The following is a 23,063-nucleotide window of genomic DNA, read 5'->3' on the forward strand; positions in this document are numbered from 1 at the left end:
TTCAGTACTGTGTTGTGTAAGAACAGGCCGAAGTCTATAAATGTTTTGTAGATGGAAAAAGGCAGTCCAAGAAATGTTATTTATTTGGGAAGAATTGTTTAATAATAATAATAATAATAGTAATTATTATTATTATTTAATAATTTACATTATTAGTGCATAAATGGATTTAAATAATGTAATGCATGTAAACGATTCGCCAAAATCTGTTGTATGTAAATGATGCTGTTTTAAATGTTATGTGTGTGCTTGGTGTGTGGGTGTGTATGTGTGTGTGTCCTGTGGTGTGTTGGCGCCCTGCCCAGAGTTTGTTTCCTGCCTTGTGCCCTGTGTTGGCAGGGATTGGCTCCTACAGACCCCCGTGACCCTGTAGTTAGGATATAGCGGGTTGGATAATGGATGGATGGATGTTTTTTCACCAGAAAACCCGGCTTCCACGTCTACCTGTATTAGTTTAAAATGCCACTTTTGCCACTCGCAATATGGCGGACACGCTGACGTATCGTGTCGACTGGGCAACACAGTGAATGCGGCGTCTACCGATATATGTCTATGCTCTTGTCATTTGGGAAGTTTTCATAATGAGAGTGTTTTGCTCAATTCTATTACTTTTGTTTTTCTTATAAAAATTACTAAAACTTGTACGGATGCCAAACCGTTAACCCACTGTCGTCACCATTTTCATCAGGCACCTCGATAGACATTCGCGCTGCCCGTCGCAGGACCTGAAGACTCGAAACATGGCGGCCTCCAGGTGGCTCTCAGCCGCCCTCTGCACAGCTTTCAGAGGTGAATTTAAACTTTTCATTTTATGCTGTTTTATGTTTTGCAACGGTTTTTGGTATACCCTATGATTAACCTCATAGAGCTGTGTTCCTCTTTAGCGTTTCTGTCAGGCATACTACACGCAAGTCTTTGTCAATAGAAGATACGCCTCACCTTCAGACACAAATTAATTGATCAAAGAGAACGTAAACGGGGCGGTCGAGCACGCGTGCTGCCTTCATTCGCGACTTCGACACGTCAACGAACTGTTAGGTGATTTCGATCCTTGGGCGCTGACGGGCAGGTCAGCTCTTAGCAACTGTGTTTGTTTTGTGCCGCTTGTCAAAAGTTAAAGAGGGCGCCAGCACAGAGACATTAGCAGGTGGATTTCTGGGTGATTCCAGGCTTTTGCGACTGCAGTGTTTCTTTTTATTTATTTGCCATTTCCAGATATGTTTATTTTTTTGCTGTGAAACTCTTGACTTAAAAGCCAGCATCTGTTCTGTTGGCGCTGGAATTTGACGTGTGTTTAAGGAAGACGCCAACTGAGGACTTGGAAGGCGTTTATTTCTCACAACACACACGTTGATGTCCTTCTCCTCTTATGCGGTTTTATTTCTGGGCTCCCCCCTTCTTTTAGTTGGCCGCTTTCTCTCAGGACAGTAATAGACGTCTCGTCTAAAATCATCAGTGTCTTGGCAATCTGTCACATGGAGTGGCCTTCATTTCACAAAACATCAATAAAGTGACACGTTTTGTGAGAGAGCTGTTTTATTTCGGCCATTTATTGATCCTAGTGTTGAACTTTATTAGATCTTTGCACCCCCCCCAGTGAAGAGAATGACAGGTGTCAGTGGTGCTAATGCAGTCACAAAGGTTTCTCTAATAATCAGTTAGCATTTACTCTTGACTTAAGACATAAGCCAAAGGTGCTGACCATTGGGACACTGAAGGAGTGACAGCTAGAAATGGGGTTTTCAAGTCATACGTGAATAATAAACTAAAATCAGTCACGTCAAGCAGCACTGGCCATTAGGAGCACTAGTAATGTCTTGGCTGTATTTCAAAATGAATTTTATGGTACCTTGCGAGGCAGTTAGTGTGGTGTAGTGGTTAAGACTTTAATCTTCAGATCCCACTACTGACCCTGTGTGCCCATGAGCAGGTCACTTCACCCGCCTGTGCTCCAATTGGAAAAACAAAAGAAATGGAACCAGCTGTATAGCAAAGGTTGTAAGTTACCTTGGATAAGGGCATCAGACAATTTAAGTTATTATAATAATAATAATAACATATTTCTATCAACAGTTTGTAGTACTAGGGTGTTGTACCGTGTTAGCCATTATGACTGTAGAGAAAAGTCAAGCAAAATGACCCCTTTTATTGGCTAATTAAAAAGATTACAATATGCAAGCTTTCGAGGCAACTCCGGCCCCTTCTTCAGGCGAGACGTAATCAACAGTTTGAAATAAATGTACGAGGGACGTTCAGAAAGATTCCACACTTTTATATTTTCGTCGGAAACAGTGAAGGTGGGAGGAGTAGTAACTGGCCGTGTCTGAGAGGGTCATGTGACTAGTTCTGTCTTGGTGGGAGGAGTAGTAATGGGCCGTGTCTGAGAGGGTCATGTGACTAGTTCTGTCTTGGTGGGAGGAGTAGTAACTGGCCGTGTCTGAGAGGGTCATGTGACTAGTTCTGTCTGGCAAGCCACCTGCCCTTGCAGTTTAGTACAACAGTTGTCACCCTGTGGTGAAGGTGACTGCGACACTTATAAATTGCACCAAAGGGGAACGACGTTCTGTCATACGCTTTTTGTGAGCAGAAGGTGTGTCGGGAGCACCAATTCATCTCCACGCGTGTGCTTAGTACTGGGATAAAGTTCTCTCTTGTAGAGTCGTCTATGAGTGGATTGAAATGTTTGAAAATAACCGTACTGGTGTGACAGATGCAGAGAGCACTCCGGACGTCCAGCTACAGACGTGTGATGATGATGATGATGATGATGGGAAAGTGCAGCAGTGGCTATGCGCTCAACCAGAAACATTTTTTTGTTAATGGCATTAAAAAGTTGGTATTACGTTGGGAAAATTTCATCGCAAAGGACGGTGACTATGTGGAAAAGTGATGTCGTTTGTTTTTGACGTTCATAATTAATAGAGTTAAAAAAAAGTATGGAAACTTTTTGAATGTCCCTCATATATATGTATAGTAAGCAAAAGAAGAAACAATAAACATAAAAAAGGTTTGGGGTATCAGCTAGTAACCCCGTTTAATGCTGAGAGTGCACTGATGATTGTCATGCAGTCAGGTACTGAAAGAACGATCCTTCCACTTCAAATGAGCGCCCCCTTCTGGCAGCTTCAGGTTTATTGTGCCAACTCAGAAAGGGAAAGGGCTTCGAGGGTCTCCCATCGTCTGGTTGGTGTGCATCTGAACTGCGGAAGGAAAATGGAATTAGTGACAGCACCCCCTCTCTGCTCGAGATAGTATAACATTTAGAGCAGGGGTGGGCAAAGTCAGCCCTGGAGGGCCGCAGTGGCTGCAGGTTTTTGTTCCAAGCCAGTTGCTTAATAAGAAGCACTTATTGCTCAAGTAACTCTTCTGCTTCACTTTAGTGGTCTCGCTCGTTAAGACTTTGAACCCGTATTGCTTATTTTAGTCTTAAACAGCCGTAGTTGTGGTTTTTAATTGGTCCTAATTAGCAATAAGATGCAAATGACAAAAGAAACCAGCATTTCTCCATTTAGCTTGTTTCCATTTACACCAGTGTGTATTGATCATGCACGTTTGGGTTTAATTAAATACTTGGAAGGAAAGTGAAGAGAGAAAAGTGAAGCACTGAGAATCACTCGTCCATTTTAGCCTGCAAATCATTTGGATGATATCCTTAGAAAGGAAAAAAATCTAGGATATGAGAATGAGCTGACATAGCGGAGTTAAAGCACAAACAAGCTATGAAATTAAATTATTGACAAGAATTGTTCTTTAATTAAGCATTTGGGTTGAAACAAAAACCTGTAGCCGCTGGGGCCCTCCAGGACTGACTTTGCCCACCCTGATTTAGAGCATTGTAGGATGACCCCCAAAGCACATATACATGATGTGGTATAAATACACGCAGTACCGGCACCTCTTGTAATTTCTACCTGGACTACTGACTACAGTTATTCTTAATGTACCAATTTATCACCACACTTTAAGCCTCACAACAGACCTTTTGCCCTCACTCCTCTCTTTGCCTGACTGTTATTGTAGCGAGGTGCTTGAAGTTTCACAGGGGACTTACCTAGAGTAATGCACGGGTGGGGTTTCCTGGGTCAAGTTGGGTGGACCCTAACCCTCAACCTCAGGCGGTCAATCACTTATGCCATCTTTTCACAGGGGGTTCTGTTGGGTCAAGTTGGGTGGACCCTAACCCTCAACCTCAGGCAATCCATCACTTATGCCATCTTTTCACAGGGGGTTCTGTTGGGTCAAGTTGGTTGGACCCTAACCCTCAAGCTCGGGCAGTCCATCACTTATGCCATCTTTTCACAGGGGCTTCTGTTGGGTCAAGTTGGTTGGATCCTAACCCTCAACCTCAGGCAGTCCATCACTTATGCCATCTTTTCACAGAGGGTTCTGTTGGGTCAAGTTGGTTGGATCCTAACCCTCAAACTCAGGCAGTCCATCACTTATGTCATCTTTTCACAGGGGGTTCTGTTGGGTCAAGTTGGGTGGATCTTAACCCTCAAACTCAGGCGGTCAATCACTTGTGCCATTATTTCACAGGGGGTTCTGGACCCTCTACACACAGTTACACACAGATAACTGACTACTTTATCCGACACTTTTACCGAGTAGGTAAGCGAGTATGTCCTGCACCTCTGTGTCTGTCAGGTACTACTTACTGTGTTTCAGTTGTGGTCTCAATAGGGTCCCAGTAAACCAAAGTTCAATGTTTCCTTGTTAGGTAAAAATAAAAATCTCTTCCTTTAACAAAGAGTTTTAATGGCTTGGCAAGTAAGTATGCATGTCCATATCAATCAGATACTGCTTATGTTCTACATACTAGTTTACTACTGCTTTACATTGCACTTCGTCTCAACATATTTATTCATGTAGTACAATCTCAGTGTGAGCAAGTAAATCACATAATGACGTGAATGTCATTGCAGAAAAATTCTTTTGCATTTAGTAAACTTCAATGCTCCCAGTCATGAGCACAGCACACCACAGTCAGTCAGCAGTCATCGCACCGCAGTAAGAATTTCAGAAAGAAGCAATAGTTTCATTTTTTACCAAGTAACATCTCCGCTACTTCGGGTCCACATCTAGGGTTGCCAGATTAGAAAATTAGAAATACGCCACAGCCTTACAATCTCTCTCTATATTACTATATATATAAAATTATACATGTCCCCTACACACCCAGACCAATATATTATTTAAAAGTAGAGACATAAGTTAAAAACATATCAATAATTTAAAAATTATTTAAGACAAGCTAAAAAAATTCTGTAAAAGTGAAATCATTTGAAAATATTTATTTAATACAGACAATAGAGAAATAATATTATTATTTAATACAGGCAGTTAGAAAAAAAGTGGGCCGTGGCAAATAGTAACAACACACTTCGTTGACAGTCGCTGTATGTGACAATGCTGCTCCAAAACTGCACCACAGCGTGGCTGGAGAGCAAAACGGTAAGAGTGTCGCTGTCCTCCGCCAACCATAGCAACTGAACAAGTTGCACACAGGCAGCAAACACGAGTTTCCTCGTTAAATTTGGGTTGTTTTCATCAAGGGAATCTGAGAAAAGAAAGTATAATTACTTATAAAGTTACAAATAAGTACCGTAAGTAGGTAGTAAAAATATATTTTTATTACGAAATTTGAAAATGAACTAAATATGGGACATTTGGGTGTCCCTGAAAGGTCAGTACAGGACAGGGGACAAAATGATCAAATATGGGACATGTCCCGTATATAAGGGATGTCTGGCAACCCTATCCACGTCTCCCACCCTGTGTGATTCTTTGGAAATAGCTGACGGCATTATAATATGTGACTTTAGAACTGGTACACTTTATGCGTGTTGTCTGGCTACTCTAATGATGGACAGCTTGACTCCAGAGCTTTGATCCTGTCTCTGTCTGTGTCCATTTCCCTCGGGACAGATACTCCCAGTCGTCGTTCAAACCTAAGGGTAAATGTGAATTATACATGGAGATCAAATGAAAAGTAAAATATGTTATAGACTCAGATAAAATACATGGATTATAAACTGAAACGTGAAACGGATGTTTAATTTGCTTAGTTGTGTTTGTGACATTTAAGTAGAAGTTTACATTTACATATAAGTTTTGAAGTTTCCCAAGTTTGGTTTAAGTTCATTAAATATATAACTCTCTGACTAAGTAATGTTAAGGTACCATATATACTCGCGTATAAGTCGGGTCTTGAAACCTGAATAATCGATCATAAAATCAAACCCCGACTTATACACCCGTTCAAAATTACAACACTTTGTTTAACATCTTCTTGCTTCCTCCAATCACGCATCAGTTTCTCAGACACATTAAATTTTGTTGCAGCAGCACAGTTACCAATGTCTTTCGTTACTTCTACGACTTTTAATTTAAAACCAGCTTCATATTTTCTTCTGTTCGAACGCTCCATCGTAGATAAGAGATGCTGTTACGATAAAGGTGTATGAGGGTGTGAGATACAAAAAACACAAATCAGTGCAAACGTCGCTTCAGAATAGTTCAGGTATTACTGTGTGGTCACGCAGGCACGATACATAGAAAAACAAGGCCGTGTGCTCTGTGGTTCATCTCTCAGGTGGGCGTTAGCATATCAGAATCATTGGACCAGTAGCGTGAGTTTTCCACATTCAACTTATACGACCAACATTATAAAATACCGCAAATTATACGGTAAAATCAAATATCCACTTATCCGCGGGAGAACTTATCTGGAAGTATATACAGTAATTGATTTTTGCCCTTAGCATAAACAGTTAGGACCCCGATGTGTAAGCACCATTTGCTAGTTATCTAAGTTATATTAACCCTTAAACTGCCTCATACTTGGGGGGGGTTAATGTACCCCCAGACGCCAAATACTTTTTTGCTGCACTTTTTAAGGAAACATCATAATTCACCAAGAAAAAGTGAAATTTTAATTTAACATTTTTTTTCATGCAAAGAGCATCACAATTACTGCAACACTCAATATTTTACACACTGCCAATGAGCTGTAAAAACTATAAAAATAAAACAATTCATTATTATATGTGCTGGCAACCTGCTCGGGGTTTGTTTCCTGCCTTGCACCCTGTGTTGGCAGGGATTGGCTCCAGCAGACCCCCCATGACCCTGTAGTTAGGATATAGCAGGTTGGATAATGGATGGATGGATTATTATATGTACAAGGTGCATCTGACGCCATTGATGAAATTCAGTAAATCACCGACTATGCCAACTGCATTTGAACTGGCTGCTCGCTAACACACAGAGGCCATCGCTGATGCTCGCAGGCCAGTGTAGTGCAGCGGCTGAAACCCAGAGACAGTGACTATCTATCTATCTATCTATCTATCTATCTATCTATCTATCTATCTATCTATCTATCTATCTATCTATCTATCTATCTATCTATCTATCTATCTATCTATCTATCTATCTATCTATCTATCTATCTATCTATCTATCTCCATATCTCCATATCTCCATCATTGAGAGATCGATGTTTTCAGTATAGGGGACCCTAAAATGTCGAGATCTGTCAGAAACCAGAGATGGAAATTCTTGATTAATCTAAAGTTTTTGGTCCTCCTCCTCCATAGACTATAGGTTATGGTGGGGGGGTGCAAGTCAATTCAAGTCAAGTTGGGGAGCAGGCACTGGTACAGCGCATTGTCGCACCCACCACACGATGAAACAGCTTGGGATCCCGGTTGGCAACCCCCCAGGCAGACTCGCGGTCCAGTCCCACCCTCCAGAAATGACTCTCTATCTGCCGCAGCCAGATGTTACGTGGACGAGCCCTTGTCCTGGTCCAGCCACTCTGCTCCCCCAACAATGAGGGTCCTGTGAGCTGGATCACCCTCAGGGAATCGTGCAACATGGCCGTAGTGCCGTAACTGATACTGCCTCACAATGCAGGTCATGTGCCTCATTCAGGACTCCGTGAGAAACACAAAATCAAACCAATGGTACCCAAGGACCCTCTAAAGAGACACACGTGAAGGAGTCCAGTCTTCATCTCAGGTCACAGGATAGCGTCCATGTCTCACAAGCAGGGAGCACCAGGACTCAAAAGACTTGGACCTTCGTCCTTTTGCTGAGATATCCGGCACGCCACACACCCCTTTACAGTGACCTCATGACCCCCCCATGCTCTCCCAATCCATCTAATAACTTCATAGGAAGAGTCACATGAGACATGAATGTCACTGCTGAGGTTAACAAAAAATAAAACAAAAACACAAAGCAACACAGTAGATTGCAAGATAACAATTATGGAGAATCCTGGATATGTAAGATGACACAGCGTAAACATTTTCAAACCCTTAATCCAGTTTAGAATTGTAGAGGGCAGGAGCCTTTCCTGGCAGCAGTGGCGCTGCAGGGCACTGACTCAGATGAGGCCATTTTAGAGTACCCAGTTAGCTTATTACACAGATATTTAGGATCCACCAGGAAAAGCCGCTGACAAATGGGGAGAACAATTGAATTCTGCACAGGTGACAAGAAGATGCAGAATTCCACCTCAAGATGCTGGAGTCTATGAGGCAGCAGCACAACCCACTGTGCCACCCACTCAGTTTAAGGTGTGAATATCTATAAACCCCCATCGTGCTGTGTAGTGAAACCGCTGAATTAGAAATGTCCTTCGCACCGCAAGCTAAATTGGAAATAGGAAACGCCTGACAGACCTCCTCCACCTTACAGAGAGCTGTGCAGATCCTGGCCTCGTTTACGGCATTTGGCCTTTCAAGGAAATGAAAGTAAGAGCAATGTTTCCATATATATCCGACTTTAATTATTACCTGACAAGTTCAATGTTCTGTTTCTCCCATCCTTCGCCGGAAACGTCAGTCACAGCTTGCACGCTAATTCCAGTGCACGTGAAAATGGGGTCAGAATGTTGTTCAACCTGCAGTTTGGCTCGGCTGCACTCCAGCTCTTTTATTTACTGTGTTGTCTGAATGTTCCACGTTGTGTTCAATGATTTATTGATCAGGCCTGCACTCGCCACTGACTCCTATATCACGGAGGCCGTGCAGCATTCCTGAGTCTCAGCAGTTTGTACTTAATGCAGCAAATCACATCACATCCGGGAGAATCGACCGCTTTGCCCAACTGTCAGGATTGCCGCTGTAAACCTTGATTTGCCATCACTGCTGCCGACTGACTTGTGGTGTGGCATCCGGTGGGACGTTTCCACTCCTTTTTAATAAATGTGTTCACTTTGACTTTGAAAGGTCTCTTTTTTTGAAGCCCGTTATATCAGGAATGCCTTGCAACTTGATGTTAAAAGCTTTTCGTGATGTGAAGCAGCAGATTAAAATATCAGTTTTTGTTGAGCATTGCTTCAAAATATACTTCCTGACAACATAGGCCTCGTGCAGAAGTGGGCATCGCCTACTAATCTAGGGCAGTGTTGGGCAGTGTCAGTCCTGGAGGGCTACAGGTTTTCATTCCAACCCAATTGCTTAATTAGAAACCAATCTTTGCTAGTCTCGCACCTTATTTAATTTTGTGGCTTGCTTATTTGCAATGTAAGGTTCTTGTATTGTAGATTTTTTCCTTTCCTAGGATATCGTCAAAATGATTTGAAGCCTAAAACGGATAATTTTCAGTCTGTCGCATTTTCTATTAAGTGTTTTAATAAATCGTAACAGTGCGTGATAAACGCACAGAAATGTAAATGGAAACAAGCGAGATGGTGAACTGCTGACTGCTTTGTCTTTTAAGTCTTATTGCTAATAAGGAGACATTAAACAGTGAATGCAGCTCTTTAAGATTTAAATAAGCAGTCAAGGGTGGGGAACCTTAGCAATTGAGACCACTAAAATGAAGCATCAAAATGTCACTTAAGCCATAAGTGCTTCATCAGCAATAAGTGACTTCTCATTAAGAAACTGGGTTGGAACAAAAACCTGCTGTCACTGCGGCTCTTCAGGATCGACATTGCCTACCCCTGATTTAGGGACACAGAAAGAAATGGAAATGTTTTGGAAAGTGAATTTCATGCAATTCCATTTGTGGTGGACGGCCGGGATGCCTCATCACTGGAAGTGACCATGGGAGTGAGCGTATCCAGAGCATTAAGGGAGCGTTGGTGGCTGCCCTCCTGGGTTGCAGTGGTGCCTCAGACTCCCGCAGGGCTCCATGGGAGTTGGAGTTTGATACAGCCCTGTTAGGGTCCGTGAGCGCCACCAGGGGGTGCTGCAGTAGCTGCTAAACCATTATGGGCAGTTCTTTCATCACACCTAGAATTGCTGCTGGAAGTGGAACAACGAGTACCTGGAGAACTTCTTGGTGCCTTATAAAAGGAGCCAGCAGACATTACACCAGGCGCGAGAGTCAGAAAGAGGAAGATGAAACTTGTGAGGAAGAGTGGAGGACAAAAGAAAGGGAAGACATTTGTGCTGTGCTGTGCTGGTGGGAAACGGGGGCAAGCGTTTCCCACAAGGGAAAAAGGAAAAGTAAAAAAATTTTTGCCTTGAACTTGTGTCCCACACCTGTCTGTGTCGGGTTTGGGTACCGCTGTGCCCACCTCCTGGTCCACACATATTAAGCAAGACTTTCATCTGACTGTAAATGTTTAAAGTGTGGTGGAGTTTATTTGGAAGTCGGAGCACATGTGCCCACTGTGTTGGCAAAGACACTAACAACATCCTGGTCAGAAAGTTTGTTTGATTTGCCCTCACAGCAGCCAACTGACTTGTGGTGTGGCATCCGGTGGAACGTTTCCACTCCTTTTTAATAAATTTAGTTTTCACTTTGACATTGAAGGGTCTCTTCTTTTGAAGCCCATTGTGTCAGGAATGCCTTGCAACTTGATATTAAAAGCTTTTTGTGACGTGAAGCAGCAGACTGAAATATAAGTTTTTGTTGAGCATTATTTCAAACTATACTTGCTGACAACACAGGCCTCGTGCAGAAGTGGGCATCGCCTACTAATCTAGGGCAGTGGTGGGCAGTGTCGGTCCTGGAGGGCCGCAGTGGCTACAGGTTTTCATTCCAACCCAATTGCTTAATTAGAAACCAATCTTTGCTAGTCTCGCAACTTAATTTTATGGCTTGCTAGTCTGCAATGTAAGGTTCTTGTGTTGTAGATTTTTTCCTTTCCAAGGATATTGTCACAATGATTTGAAGCCTAAAACGGATAATTTTCAGTCTGTCGCATTTTCTGTTAAGTGTTTTAATAAATCGTAACAGTGCGTGATAAACGCACAGAAATGTAAATGGAAACAAGCGAGATGGTGAACTGCTGACTGCTTTGTCTTTTAAGTCTTATTGCTAATAAGGAGACATTAAACAGTGAATGCAGCTCTTTAAGATTTAAATAAGCAGTCAAGAGTGGGGAACCTTAGCAATTGAGACCACTGAAATGAAGCATCAAAATGTCACTTAAGCCATAAGTGCTTCATCAGCAATACGTGACTTCTCATTAAGAAACTGGGTTGGAACAAAAAGCTGCTGTCACTGCGGCTCTTCAGGACCGACATTGCCTACCCCTGATTTAGGGACACAGAAAGAAATGGAAACGTTTTGGAAAGTGAATTTCATGCATTTCCATGTGTGGCGTAGCCCCAGCTGGGAAACCTCCATGCCGGAAGGACCTTGGAGAGGGATTGTGGCCAGTGCATTACCTCCCCCGGAGTGCTAGGAGACAGTCCTCCTGGGTTGACTCCCTCAGGGCTCCATGGGAGTTGGAGTGCGATACATGCAGCCCTCTTGGGGTTGGTGGGTGCCACCAGGGGGTAGCTGCTGAGCCATTATGGGCAGTTCTTTTTGCCTCACCCGGAAGTGGAGCAATGAGCACCTGGAGCACTTCTGGGTGCTTTATAAAGGGAGCCAACAGCCCTTACTCCGGGAGCCAGAGTCAGGAGAAAAGAAAGAGAAGAAATTTGTGCTGGGCTTGTGGGAAACAGGGGGCAGGTGTGCCTTGAACTTGTGCCCCACACCTGTCTGTTGTCAGATTTGGCCGGCGGTTTGCCTGCCTGCTGGCCCACACATATTAAGCAAGAGTTTAAAGAGTTTTATCTGGAAGTCTGAGCACATGTGCAAACAAATGGTGTCATTGTGGTGGCAGAGATGCTAACAACATCCTGGTCAGGAAGTTTGTTTGATTTGCCCTCACTGCTGCCGACTGACTTGTGGTGTTGCATCCGGTGGGCCGTTTCCAATCGTTTGTAGTAAATTTGTTGTTGTCATTTTGTCATTTGGGGTTATTGAGTGTAGATTGATGGGCAAATTTGGCAGATGTACCCATTTAAAATTAAACCTGTAGCACGATAAAACATAAGGGCTGACTACTTTCTGAATGCATTGTATCCTTTTAGAGTATTTTAGCAAAAAACACGTTTTGGATGTTGTAAACGTATGACTATTTGCCAAACTTGCCTGAAGAAGGGGCCTGAGTTGCTTCGAATGCCAATAAAAGGGTTCATTTTGCTTGACTTCTCACTTCATCCATAATGGATAACACGGTTACAACACCCTAGGACTCCAAACACAAGACAGGGCATGGGAAAAAGAGATGTCGGTGACTAGAAGAAATATTAGGAAAACTGTCCAGAGATGAGTCGTTAACCCAAAAATCAAAGTCTGCTGCCGGAAACGAGAAGTCTTTAAAGAATAACCTAAGCATGAACTGTAATTGCACAGAGAATTTCTTTGATTTGAAACTCAAATAACCAGGAATGGACTAAGCTGCCAGAATTGAGTCCTTCCAGCGGATGTGACGTAGTAACGTTGATTGCTGTAAATATAGCAAAAAATATAAGGATTTGCAAAAAGTATTTTGGAAAGAAATGCAAGAAACAAATCCTGAAAACAAAACATAATTTTGAGTGGGTGCTTGACTAGTGGAATATGCAACACAACATTTTCATTTAGATTTTAATATCGGTTCCTGCTGTTCGGTGTTGGTCCCCAGTCACGTCTGCTCTATTAATAAATTTGTTATGTCCATTCTCCATTAAAACATAAGATTAAAATTTTTTCTCAAGCGTCATTATACATAACATGGAGTGAGTAACAAAATAATAAAAAAAAAGATCATTTTTGGATAGAGTATTCAACAACAAAACACAGGGGACAACTAAGCACTGAGACGTTAATATTAAATTTCTGCTTATTTATTACTGCGCATATTTTAGATGAAGCAAAGTGAAATGACGGAAAAATGCAAACAGTATCCTGAGCAGTTCAGCGAATATGCAAAAAAGGAGAATAAACAAAATGCCTGAAGTATATAAAATGTAAATGTCTCTGCTAAAACAACTGCTCCAGGTGGGTCTCGATGATGTTCTACTTAGTGGATTTGCATAGCTGTCAGACAAATTAAAACCTCCCTGTGCAGACTTCACACATCTCTTTTTTTTTTGTTTTTGATGCAGCGAGTTGTCAACAGGGTGAGCCTTAGGAGATGCCCTGTGGTATGGAACAGCACCTCCAGCAGTGTTTTATAGGAAATTGAACCGCAGAAAATCATAAAGGCTGTCCATCAAATTGGCTTAACTATAGTAGGTCTAAATGTAAAAAATGTGTACTGTGTGTATACAATGTGTATATATATATATATATATATATATATATATATATATGTCATGAAAGTGCCTGTGTGAGTGTGTACTCTGTCAGCAAGATTGTCCTGTCATCTCAGCCACCTGTATTCCCTCAGAGCAGCTGGCCAGAAATTTCTAAAATTGTATCTGTCTATGGTTCTGAAATGTTAGGGTTATCACATTATTATTACACCATCCTAATGACAGGACCCCAGGTCCACTTTAGTCAGGGTGGGGCACCTTAACTATAAAGTTTTATTTAATGCAGTATTAGTAAGCATCATAGTTGTCATTTTTCATGTCCTTAGACACCTGTTTAATAGCTTATTACTCTAAATTATTTATCTGTCTGTCTATCTGTATGTACAGTAATCCCTCCTCGATCGCGGGGGTTGCGTTCCAGAACCCCCCGCGATAGACGAAAATCCGCAAAGTAGAAACCATATGTTTGTGTAGTTATTTTTATATATTTTAAGCCCTTATAAACTCTCCCACCCTGTTAACATTATTAGAGCCCTCTAGACATGAAATAACACCCTTTAGTCAAAAGTTTAAACTGTCCTCCATGACAAGACAGAGATGACAGTTCTTTCTCACAATTAAAAGAATGCAAATAGATCTTCTTCTCTTCAGGAGCAGAGAATTTCAGAGGGAGAGAGAGAGCTCGCTCGCAAAGAAAAGCAAACAATCAAAAAATCAATACTTGTGCTACTAAGTTTGCCGCGGCATTTTTAGAGGAGCGTTAGTATCTTCTAAGCAAACAGCCTCTGTGCAAACAGCCCCTCTGCTCACATCTCCTCCGTCAGGCGAGAGAACGTCAGAGAGAGAGACAGCGAGATTAAAGCAACAATCAAAAAATCAATACGTGTGCTTTTGTGCTTTTAAATATGCCGAGCCGCAATAAAGCAGCATTTCTTTAGAGGAGCGTCAGTATCTTTTAAGCAAACAGCACCTCTGCTCACAGCCCGTCCGTCAGGCGCCGAGAATGTCAGAGAGGGTGAGAGAGGCAGAGACAAGCAAACAATCAAGCTCCGCACGGGATGCATATCTTATAGCATTGAGGAGTTTTAGTTAATATGTAATACATGCTCTGATTGGGTAGCTTCTAAGCCATCCACCAATAGCGTCCCTTGTATGAAATCAACAGGGCAAACAAACTGAGGAAGCATGTAGCATAAATTAAAAGACCCACTGTCTGCAGAAATCCGCGAACCAGCGAAAAATCTGTGATACATATTTAGATGTGCTTACATTTAAGTGAAACCGCAAAAGTCAAAGCGCCATATAGCGAGGGATTACTGTATATTATTTGTTGCAAAACACATTACTGTGAAATAACTGATCTATAATCTGACTGCAAAGCCCCATTTTGAGTAGCCATGACTCCAGTGCCTTAACGGCAAACTCTCTTAGCTAATCCTTAATAAATTGAGTAAATGCTAAATACTTATTAGAGAACCCTTTGTAATTGTGTTAGAAGAGCTGAAATCTGATATGTTGTTCAATGAAGCAAGTTAATTGTCCTGCCTTGGGTTGCAAGGTATTGGCCTTTCTAATGTGCAATTCTGAGTTCAGAAATGGCCAATGTGCATTCTCTCTCTCTCTCTCTCTCTCTCTCACTCTCACACACATACACACATATATATATATATATATTTATTTATTTATATATTTGTTTATATATAGATAGATATATATGTAAATATCTTTATATATTATACGCTACTGTGGCTGTTCGTTTGTCTGTCTGTCCAGGATTTGAAATCACCAGTAGCTCACAAACCGTTTGAACTATTGACCTGATATTTGGTACACATTTACTACGTGACGTGTACTATCCGCTTTCGGGGTGATGATTTGTATTCCTCTTTTTATTTTTATTTTATTTTATTGTAGAATCAACTCTCGGCAGCACGTAGCAGGGCGGCCATGCGGTGCATGTGTATGGCCGTCGTTCTCATTCCTACCACCTTCGCTAATCATTCTTGAGGCAGATTGAAGACTTAAGTGCCAGCTTAAATGAAAAATGAAAGAAAACGTACTAAGTAATTGCAACACAAAAACTAACTTGATCAGTTTTAACACGAAAAGATGACGACGAATGAAGAGAAGAAGCGAGCCGCTAGGGAGGAGAAAAGAAGAGCTGCTCAGGATACAACATGTGCATCAACCTCTGAGCAAATGAATGCTAAACAGAGACAGAGAAAGAGTGGGAAAACTAGGAATGTGCAAGTCAAGTGTATCGTGCAGTATGCCATTACTGGTATATATATATATAATATATATAATAAATAATTAAATAAATATATAGAAATAATATACTAGCTGTGTAAGTCTGTGCTGTAAAAAGCCTGGGCTCCTACAAACTATTGAAATTGTCAGGAAAAAAAAATTGAAATGTAGAGTCGGTGGGTTAGTGTTGCTGAGTGCTCGTCTCGCTTGTGTATTAGCGGCTAAGCGAGTTTATCTTTCTTTGGCAGTTTCACTTTGGCAATGGAGTCGCTTTCTTTCAGCTTCATGCTGTAGCCTCACACTTCTTTCTTCTTCCGACTCGTTTAACTTTGGGTCGCCTTTGCATGATTTAAATCTAATCGAAGATAACGGTGAAAAGATTAAAGACACAAAAGAGGAAAATAAAGCACATATACAACAGAGTAAAAGTAATATAGATAAAACAAAAGAAAACTGAAAAGGACTACACAGAAAAACGTATAAATGTGTCCCAAAGTGGTGCAGTGGGGAGCTGTTACCTCAACTCCACCGCCTCCTGGGCCAGGCAGACGCACACACTTTCACACACACATATATATATATATATATACTGTGGGATGCAAACGTTTGGGCAACTTTGTTAATAGTCAATATTTTCCTGTATAAATCGTTGGCTGTTAAGATAAAAAATGTCAGTTAAATATATCATATAGGAGACACACACAGTGATATTTGAGAAGTGAAATGAAGTTTATTGGATTTACAGAAAGTGTGCAATAATTGTTCAAACAAAATCAGGCAGGTGCATAAATTTGGGCACCACAAAAAAGAAATGAAATCAATATTTAGTAGATCCGCCTTTTGCAGAAATTACAGCCTCTAAACGCTTCCTGTAGGTTCCAATGAGAGTCTGGATTGTGGTTGAAGGTATTTTGGACCATTCCTCTTTACAAAACATCTCTAGTTCATTCAGGTTTGATGGCTTCCGAGCATGGACAGCTCTCTTTAACTCACACCACAGATTTTCAATTATATTCAGGTCTGGGGACTGAGATGGCCATTCCAGAACGTTGTACTTGTTCCTCTGCATGAATGCCTTAGTGGATTTTGAGCAGTGTTTCGGGTCGTTGTCTTGTTGAAAGATCCAGCCCCGGCGCAGCTTCAGCTTTGTCACTGATTCCTAGACATTGGTCTCCAGAATCTGCTGATACTGAGTGGAATCCATGCGCCCCTCAACTTTGACAAGATTCCCAGTCCCTGCACTGGCCACACAGCCCCACAGCATGATGGAACCACCACCATATTTTACTGTAGGTAGCAGGTGTTTTTCTTGGAATGCTGTGTTCTTTTTCCTCCATGCATAACGCCCTTGTTATGCCCAAATAACTCCATTTTAGTTTCATCAGTCCACAGCACCTTATTCCAAAATGAAGCTGGCTTGTCCAAATGTGCTTGAGCAGACCTCAAGCGGCTCTGTTTGTGCTTCCTCTGCATCACTCTCGCATACAGCATCTCCTTGTGTAAAGTGTGCTGAATGGCTGAACGATGCACAGTGACTCCATCTGCTGCAAGATGATGTTGTAGGTCTTTGGTTGCCGGTCTGTGGGTTGACTCTGACTGTTCTCACCATTCGTCGCTTCTGTCTATCCGAAATCTTTCTTGGTCTGCCACTTCGAGCCTTAACTTGAACTGAGCCTGTGGTCTTCCATTTCCTCAATATGTTCCTAACTGTGGAAACAGACAGCTTCAATCTCTGGGACAGCTTTCTGTATCCTTCCCCTAAACCATGATGGTGAACAATCTTTGTCTTCAGGTCATTTGAGAGTTGTTTTGTGACCCCCATGTTGCTACTCTTCAGAGAAAATTAAAGGAGGAGGAAACTTACAATTGACCCCTTAAATACTGGATTCACCTGTGTATGTAGGTCAGGGGTCACTGAGCTTACCAAGCCAATTGGAGTTCCAATAATTAGTTCTAAAAGTTTGGGAATCAATAAAATGACAACGGTGCCCAAATTTATGCACCTGCCTGATTTTGTTTGAACAATTATTGCACACTTTCTGTAAATCCAATAAACTTCATTTCACTTCTCAAATATCACTGTGTGTGTCTCCTATATGATATATTTAACTGACATTTGTTATCGTAACAACCAACGATTTATACAGGAAAATAATGACTATTAACAAGGTTGCCCAAACTTTTGCATCCCACTGGCATTAGGGGGCGCTGTTGCTCCTCAAACCCCGCAGACAAATGTCCAAGACACCAAGTAAAAGCACTTAAAAATATTTTACTTTCTTCTTTTTAATGTTGTGCCACAGTAGACACCACTAACACCACCATAAACAAATCAATAATCAAAATACAATAACATGATCCTCCTCTCCCAGCAGCTCCGTCACTCTACCACCCAACTCCGGCTCAGCTTGCTGGGTCTCGCATACTCCTTTATATAGTCCTTGACCTGGAAATGCTCCTGTCCTTCTGTCCATGTGATTCCATAGCACTTCCGGGTCAGATGAAGACTTACAGTGGAACCTCGGGTCACGAACGCCTCGGACCACATACAAATCGGGTTACGACCAAAAAGTTCACCAAACTTTTGCATCTGTTCACGAACACACACTCGGGTGACGAACAAGCCAGTTTCCTTTCCTGTTCGTATGCGCCGATGATTTCCGCACATGTTCAGTCTCTCCCTGTGCATTTGCAGTGAACTCTTTTTAATAAAAGCACTTGGCACTTTTTGCACCATCCCCTCGCTCCATTGTACAGTAGTGCCTCACTGTCGTGCTCATCGATAACATTACTGACTGTGACGGGTTTAAGGGCTCCTGTAAGCGAGATGGAAGCATGCAGTGAACCCGCATCGTCACAGACTTTACCTCAAAACTGTAATCTCCTCTCCACCCAGTTCCTCCTCACTTCCTTTATGCCAGAACTCGACTCATGCAAGATTAGTTTATGGTTAGTTTTTGTATTACGGATTTTTCAGATGTTCATTTTTTGGTTCATAGCGTGAATTGTTTAATGTTACTTGTCTTGGTTGTTTATTAAATTAGGGATTTTTCAAATGTTTTTTTTTTTTTCCTGTGCTTAAAACTTATTAAAAAAAAAAAAAAGTGTTTACAGCGAGCGGTTCGTAAGGCTTATAGCGTGAATTCTTGCAATGTTACTTTTCTCTGTTCAAGGTTTTCTCAGTGTTATTCAATGTTTTTACATTTAGTTTACTGTTACACTGTGCATTCTATGGTGTAATTAACTATTTTTGTGCTTAAAAATCTTTCAAAAAATATATTTACATACAGTTCGTATGGGAACGGATTAATTGTATTTACCTGCAGTCCTATGGGGGAAATTACTTCGGTTCACGACCAAATCGGGTTACGGGCAGAGTTTTGGAACGAATTACGGCCATGACCCGAGGTTCCACTGTATATTTTTTCTTCAGCCCAGAAGTACTTCTGTTCTTCCATCCTCGTGACTTGGGAGTAACTTCCGGGCTATAGGGCAAGTAAAAATCCCTGTGTCTCCCTGCAGCGTCACACAGCAGGGCTGTGAATCCGAACTCCATCTCCCATGATGCCCTGCGGAAATCCGGGGCACCTCTAGGCTGCAGGGAAGACGCCATCTAGCATCTTGGATGTGTCGGCCGTCCATCACAATATATAGTGAAATGAATAGACCTTGATACCAAAGGGAGGTTTGGGGCAGCCACTCGTATACTTGAATAAGGCTGCAAATACGAAGATTAAGTAACACAGAAGTGAACAGATTGAGTCCAACAACAAGAGAAGAGAACAGAGTACAAATGGAGGATGACTAGGTTTTTAAACAGGTTGGCAGAAGTGATGTTCTTGGGGGGTCGGAACTCGATGTGGCATCCTTGGGGGGCCGGAACAGGAAGTGACATCATCAGGACGAAAACTGGAAGTGACGTTTTTGGAATCGGGTCGAATTTCCCATGTCTGGTCTGCAGAGATAAAAGAGAAGGTTTTATTGCACCCTGCCATCACAAGTAATAAAATGCATAATAACTTTTAGTACAACTGAAAGAGTGAACTGTTTTGAAAACATAAGAAGAATCCGCTGCTCCTTACATTTCACTTGGTTTTAATTTGCGTTCTGTTTTAGGACCATAGGCCTGTGTGTTTCACTACTGTTTATAATTAATTTAGACCACTTTATGAAACAGGAATGTTTTGAAACATGATGTTAAAAGCTTTTCTTGAACATCACTGCTCAATACACGGGGTAAGCAGCATGATTATATTTGGTTGAGTATTATTTCAGAACACACTTGCTGACTACAAAGGCTTCATCGTGGCCATTTATCTAGGAATACAGAAATAAATAAAAATGTTTCTGAAAGTGAATTCTATGCAGTTCATCTGGAAGTCTGAGCATATGTGTCTAACAAAAAAATTATGTCATTGTGGTGGGCAAAATGGAAAAATATCCTGGTCAGAAAGTTCATTTTCTTGGTCATTGTTGTACCTGAAACTGCAGCTGGCCCTTGAGTCAGTGTTAAAATGGCTCATTGTGTGTTTAAAGCCCTTAACATTTTTGCTTATTGATGCATCATTAAATGCAGTCTTGTTGCACTCCTTCTAAAAATCTCGGGGTTTTCTTTGGCAGTGTTGACTGTCTGTATGTCAAGACTTGAGAATTGATGGCTTTTGTTGCTGCCTGACTTTAGTGATAATAAAGTTCCTGATACAATTTGTCAAATGCAGCACACAAAATGGCCAAAGTGGTTTGAGGCCTCCAAAAAATTCCCACCAAGCAGACCAGAATCCAAAGTAGTCTTCCCAGAAAAGCAATAGAGGGTGGCATCAGCCTAAACCAGGCAAAATGGGCTTTGCCTTCAAAATTTTAAAATTATATAAGCAAAGTCCCAACATATCATCAAAATGCCCCACAATGGAGGGGATTACTGTAAGCCTCTGGTTTGATAAGAAATGAGCTCTATAAAGAATCTTTGTAAAAGGAGAATATATTTATAAAAACAGAGAAATATAACAAAATGCTCAAGGTGCAAAAATATGAAAAAGGCAAACCGAGTCCACAAACTGGTACATTCGAAAAAACAAAGCAATGCAGAGACAATCCAACACTCCACCAGAGTGCATTCAATGAACCACAAGGAACCTGCTTTCCCAGCTTGTCTTTAAAGGCTGGGGGCAGTTCAGTGCATATTGGTAGCCTTAGTCTCTTGGTGGTGGGGTTTACCCATATAATACATGGTACATAGGAGAACAGGATTACACGTGCAAAAAGTAAATAATAAATAAGTAGAATACACAATTAGACGAAAAATAAATAGCTGCTAACGGAAACATTGAGTAAAAAAGACCTAAAAAAGGGGTTTAATCATAAGCCGGAGAGGAACCCTGGCATTAACATAACATATAGTGGGCTTCTATGGTGACAAACAGCAAACAGTATCAAAAAATATATTTGTGTTGCAAAATCCATGTGTCAGTTATCTTTTTGTATTCTCACAGTCGCAAAAACATGTCTTTTTGCTAAAATACTGTTAAATACACCACTTCTGGGTAATCCTCTCGTGAGTGGGATCAAGCTTTTGAATTGAATTGAAGGGACCGTGCTCGGTGCTGCCCTTTGGAGCCGCAGTCACTTGTGCTTGCAGTTTACGTTGCTGCCTTGTGACAACAGGAGGTTGTGACTTGTGACGTCACCAGTGCAACAGCCTAAAGGTTGATGCCACACATTTCCTGTTGTCCAAGATTCTGGATTTGTAGTAGTTTTGTTTTTTTTTTGGGGCTTCCTTATGAGTATTTGGCAACAAATTCTAGTGTGTTATTTTTGACTTTGATTTTGGTGTAGGTGTGCGATTGTTTTGACTTCCTGGGACTTGACACTAGCCTGTCTCCTAAAACTCTGATTCATCGCTTATCCATCTCCTTGTCATTTTCACACCTTCTTGGCTGTCCTCTTTACCAGTTACTGTAGCCTCAAAGTACTAAAATTCAGCGTTCATATCCTGGCCTCAGTGCTGTCTGAGTGGGCTTTGTATGTTTCCTTTTGTTTTTTGGGCAATTCTTTGGGTACTCCTGTTTTCCTAGCACATTGCACAGACGTGACTGTCAGCATGATTGACAGTTGTGTATTTACCCGCCATGTCCCCTGTGATGGACTGGCACCTCATTCACTGCACCCTCCACAACCCTACGTTTGACGAAGCTGAGTTTTCTGTGATATTGAAGCCACAGCCTAGTAAGTTTTATTAATGGAGCAGTCGTCTTACCCGCAGAGCTCTGGGGCACTATATAAGTTCAGTATTGCTGATGTGTGCAAGTGGCTTTTACGCAGAAATATTTCCATTCGGATGAGGGAGGAGAAGTGAACCGTTTTTTATTTATTGTTTAATAAAGTCTTCCCCTTTTCATTTTAAAAATGCCTTTCAAGTTAATTGCCTACCTCTACTTTTCTGGCTAATTTGCGTTTATTTACCTTTTATTTTTAGTAATTAACACGCTGATTACCTTTTAAATGGCTTCAGTTGATGCATATTTATCTTCTGAAAGGATTACATGGCAATTCTCTTAAGAGCTTTAGATGAAAATGAAAAAGCTGTTGTGACTCGGTTGATGAAATGAAAGCATTTACTCCTCCTTCTTAAAAGCACATTTGGGTGAGGTTACTCCATTTCATTGAAGCACAAATACGGTTTTGTCGCACTGCGTCTTTGTTTTATTGTATTTTTTAAAAAAAATTTTTTAAGGCCTTTAAGCCTAAAATATGAAATTGCATTCTAAAGGAAATATAAGTATTACTTGAAAATAAATGCTCACTTCAGTGCTGAACAATAAGACAAATGCTTCTGCTTAAAAGTGCTCTTCAAATTATAGGGCAGAAGTCGTCAGACGTTTTACAAATGAAAGGAGGACACTCACTCTGTCAATCTCGTTTTGTTACCTAATATTCACGTTGGCCCGTCTTTCCATCCGCCGTGTTCTTAAAAGCTATCAGAGCTGTCATTTTTAGGCTCGGATCCTGAGCGTTTGTGAAGCTTCCATTTTACGCACTGCCCAGCTTTTTAATTAGAGACCCATCCTTCAGTTAGACACCTCAGTCGGTATCGGTGAAATTGTAAGCTGTTTGTTTGTTTGTCTGTCTCTTAGTCCAAACACATAAAGATGGCTGAACTGAATTTTGTGAAATTTTGCATGTGTGTTGTTGGTCCAGCTTAAAATGTAGGATACAGTAGAAGCTCTGGTCACAAACGTTTCCGAACACGTACAAATCGGGTTACGACCGAAAAGTTTG

At 41.4% G+C, this 23,063-nt stretch overlaps 1 protein-coding gene across 1 annotated transcript in view; it reads left to right on the forward strand.

Annotated features, from left to right (window-relative positions):
• The first annotated feature begins 697 nt into the window (after positions 1 to 697).
• The window catches only part of mrps5 (mitochondrial ribosomal protein S5), a 150,506-nt gene continuing 128,140 nt past the window's right edge, over positions 698 to 23,063 (forward strand). The window contains exon 1 of the mRNA XM_039738233.1: positions 698 to 789. Coding sequence (XP_039594167.1) covers positions 741 to 789 — 49 coding nt within the window. The 5' untranslated portion in view covers positions 698 to 740. The remainder of the gene's footprint in view (positions 790 to 23,063) is intronic.

The sequence above is a fragment of the Polypterus senegalus genome, chromosome 16 (genome assembly GCF_016835505.1).
Source record: "Polypterus senegalus isolate Bchr_013 chromosome 16, ASM1683550v1, whole genome shotgun sequence".
Taxonomy (NCBI): Eukaryota; Metazoa; Chordata; class Cladistia; order Polypteriformes; family Polypteridae; genus Polypterus; species Polypterus senegalus.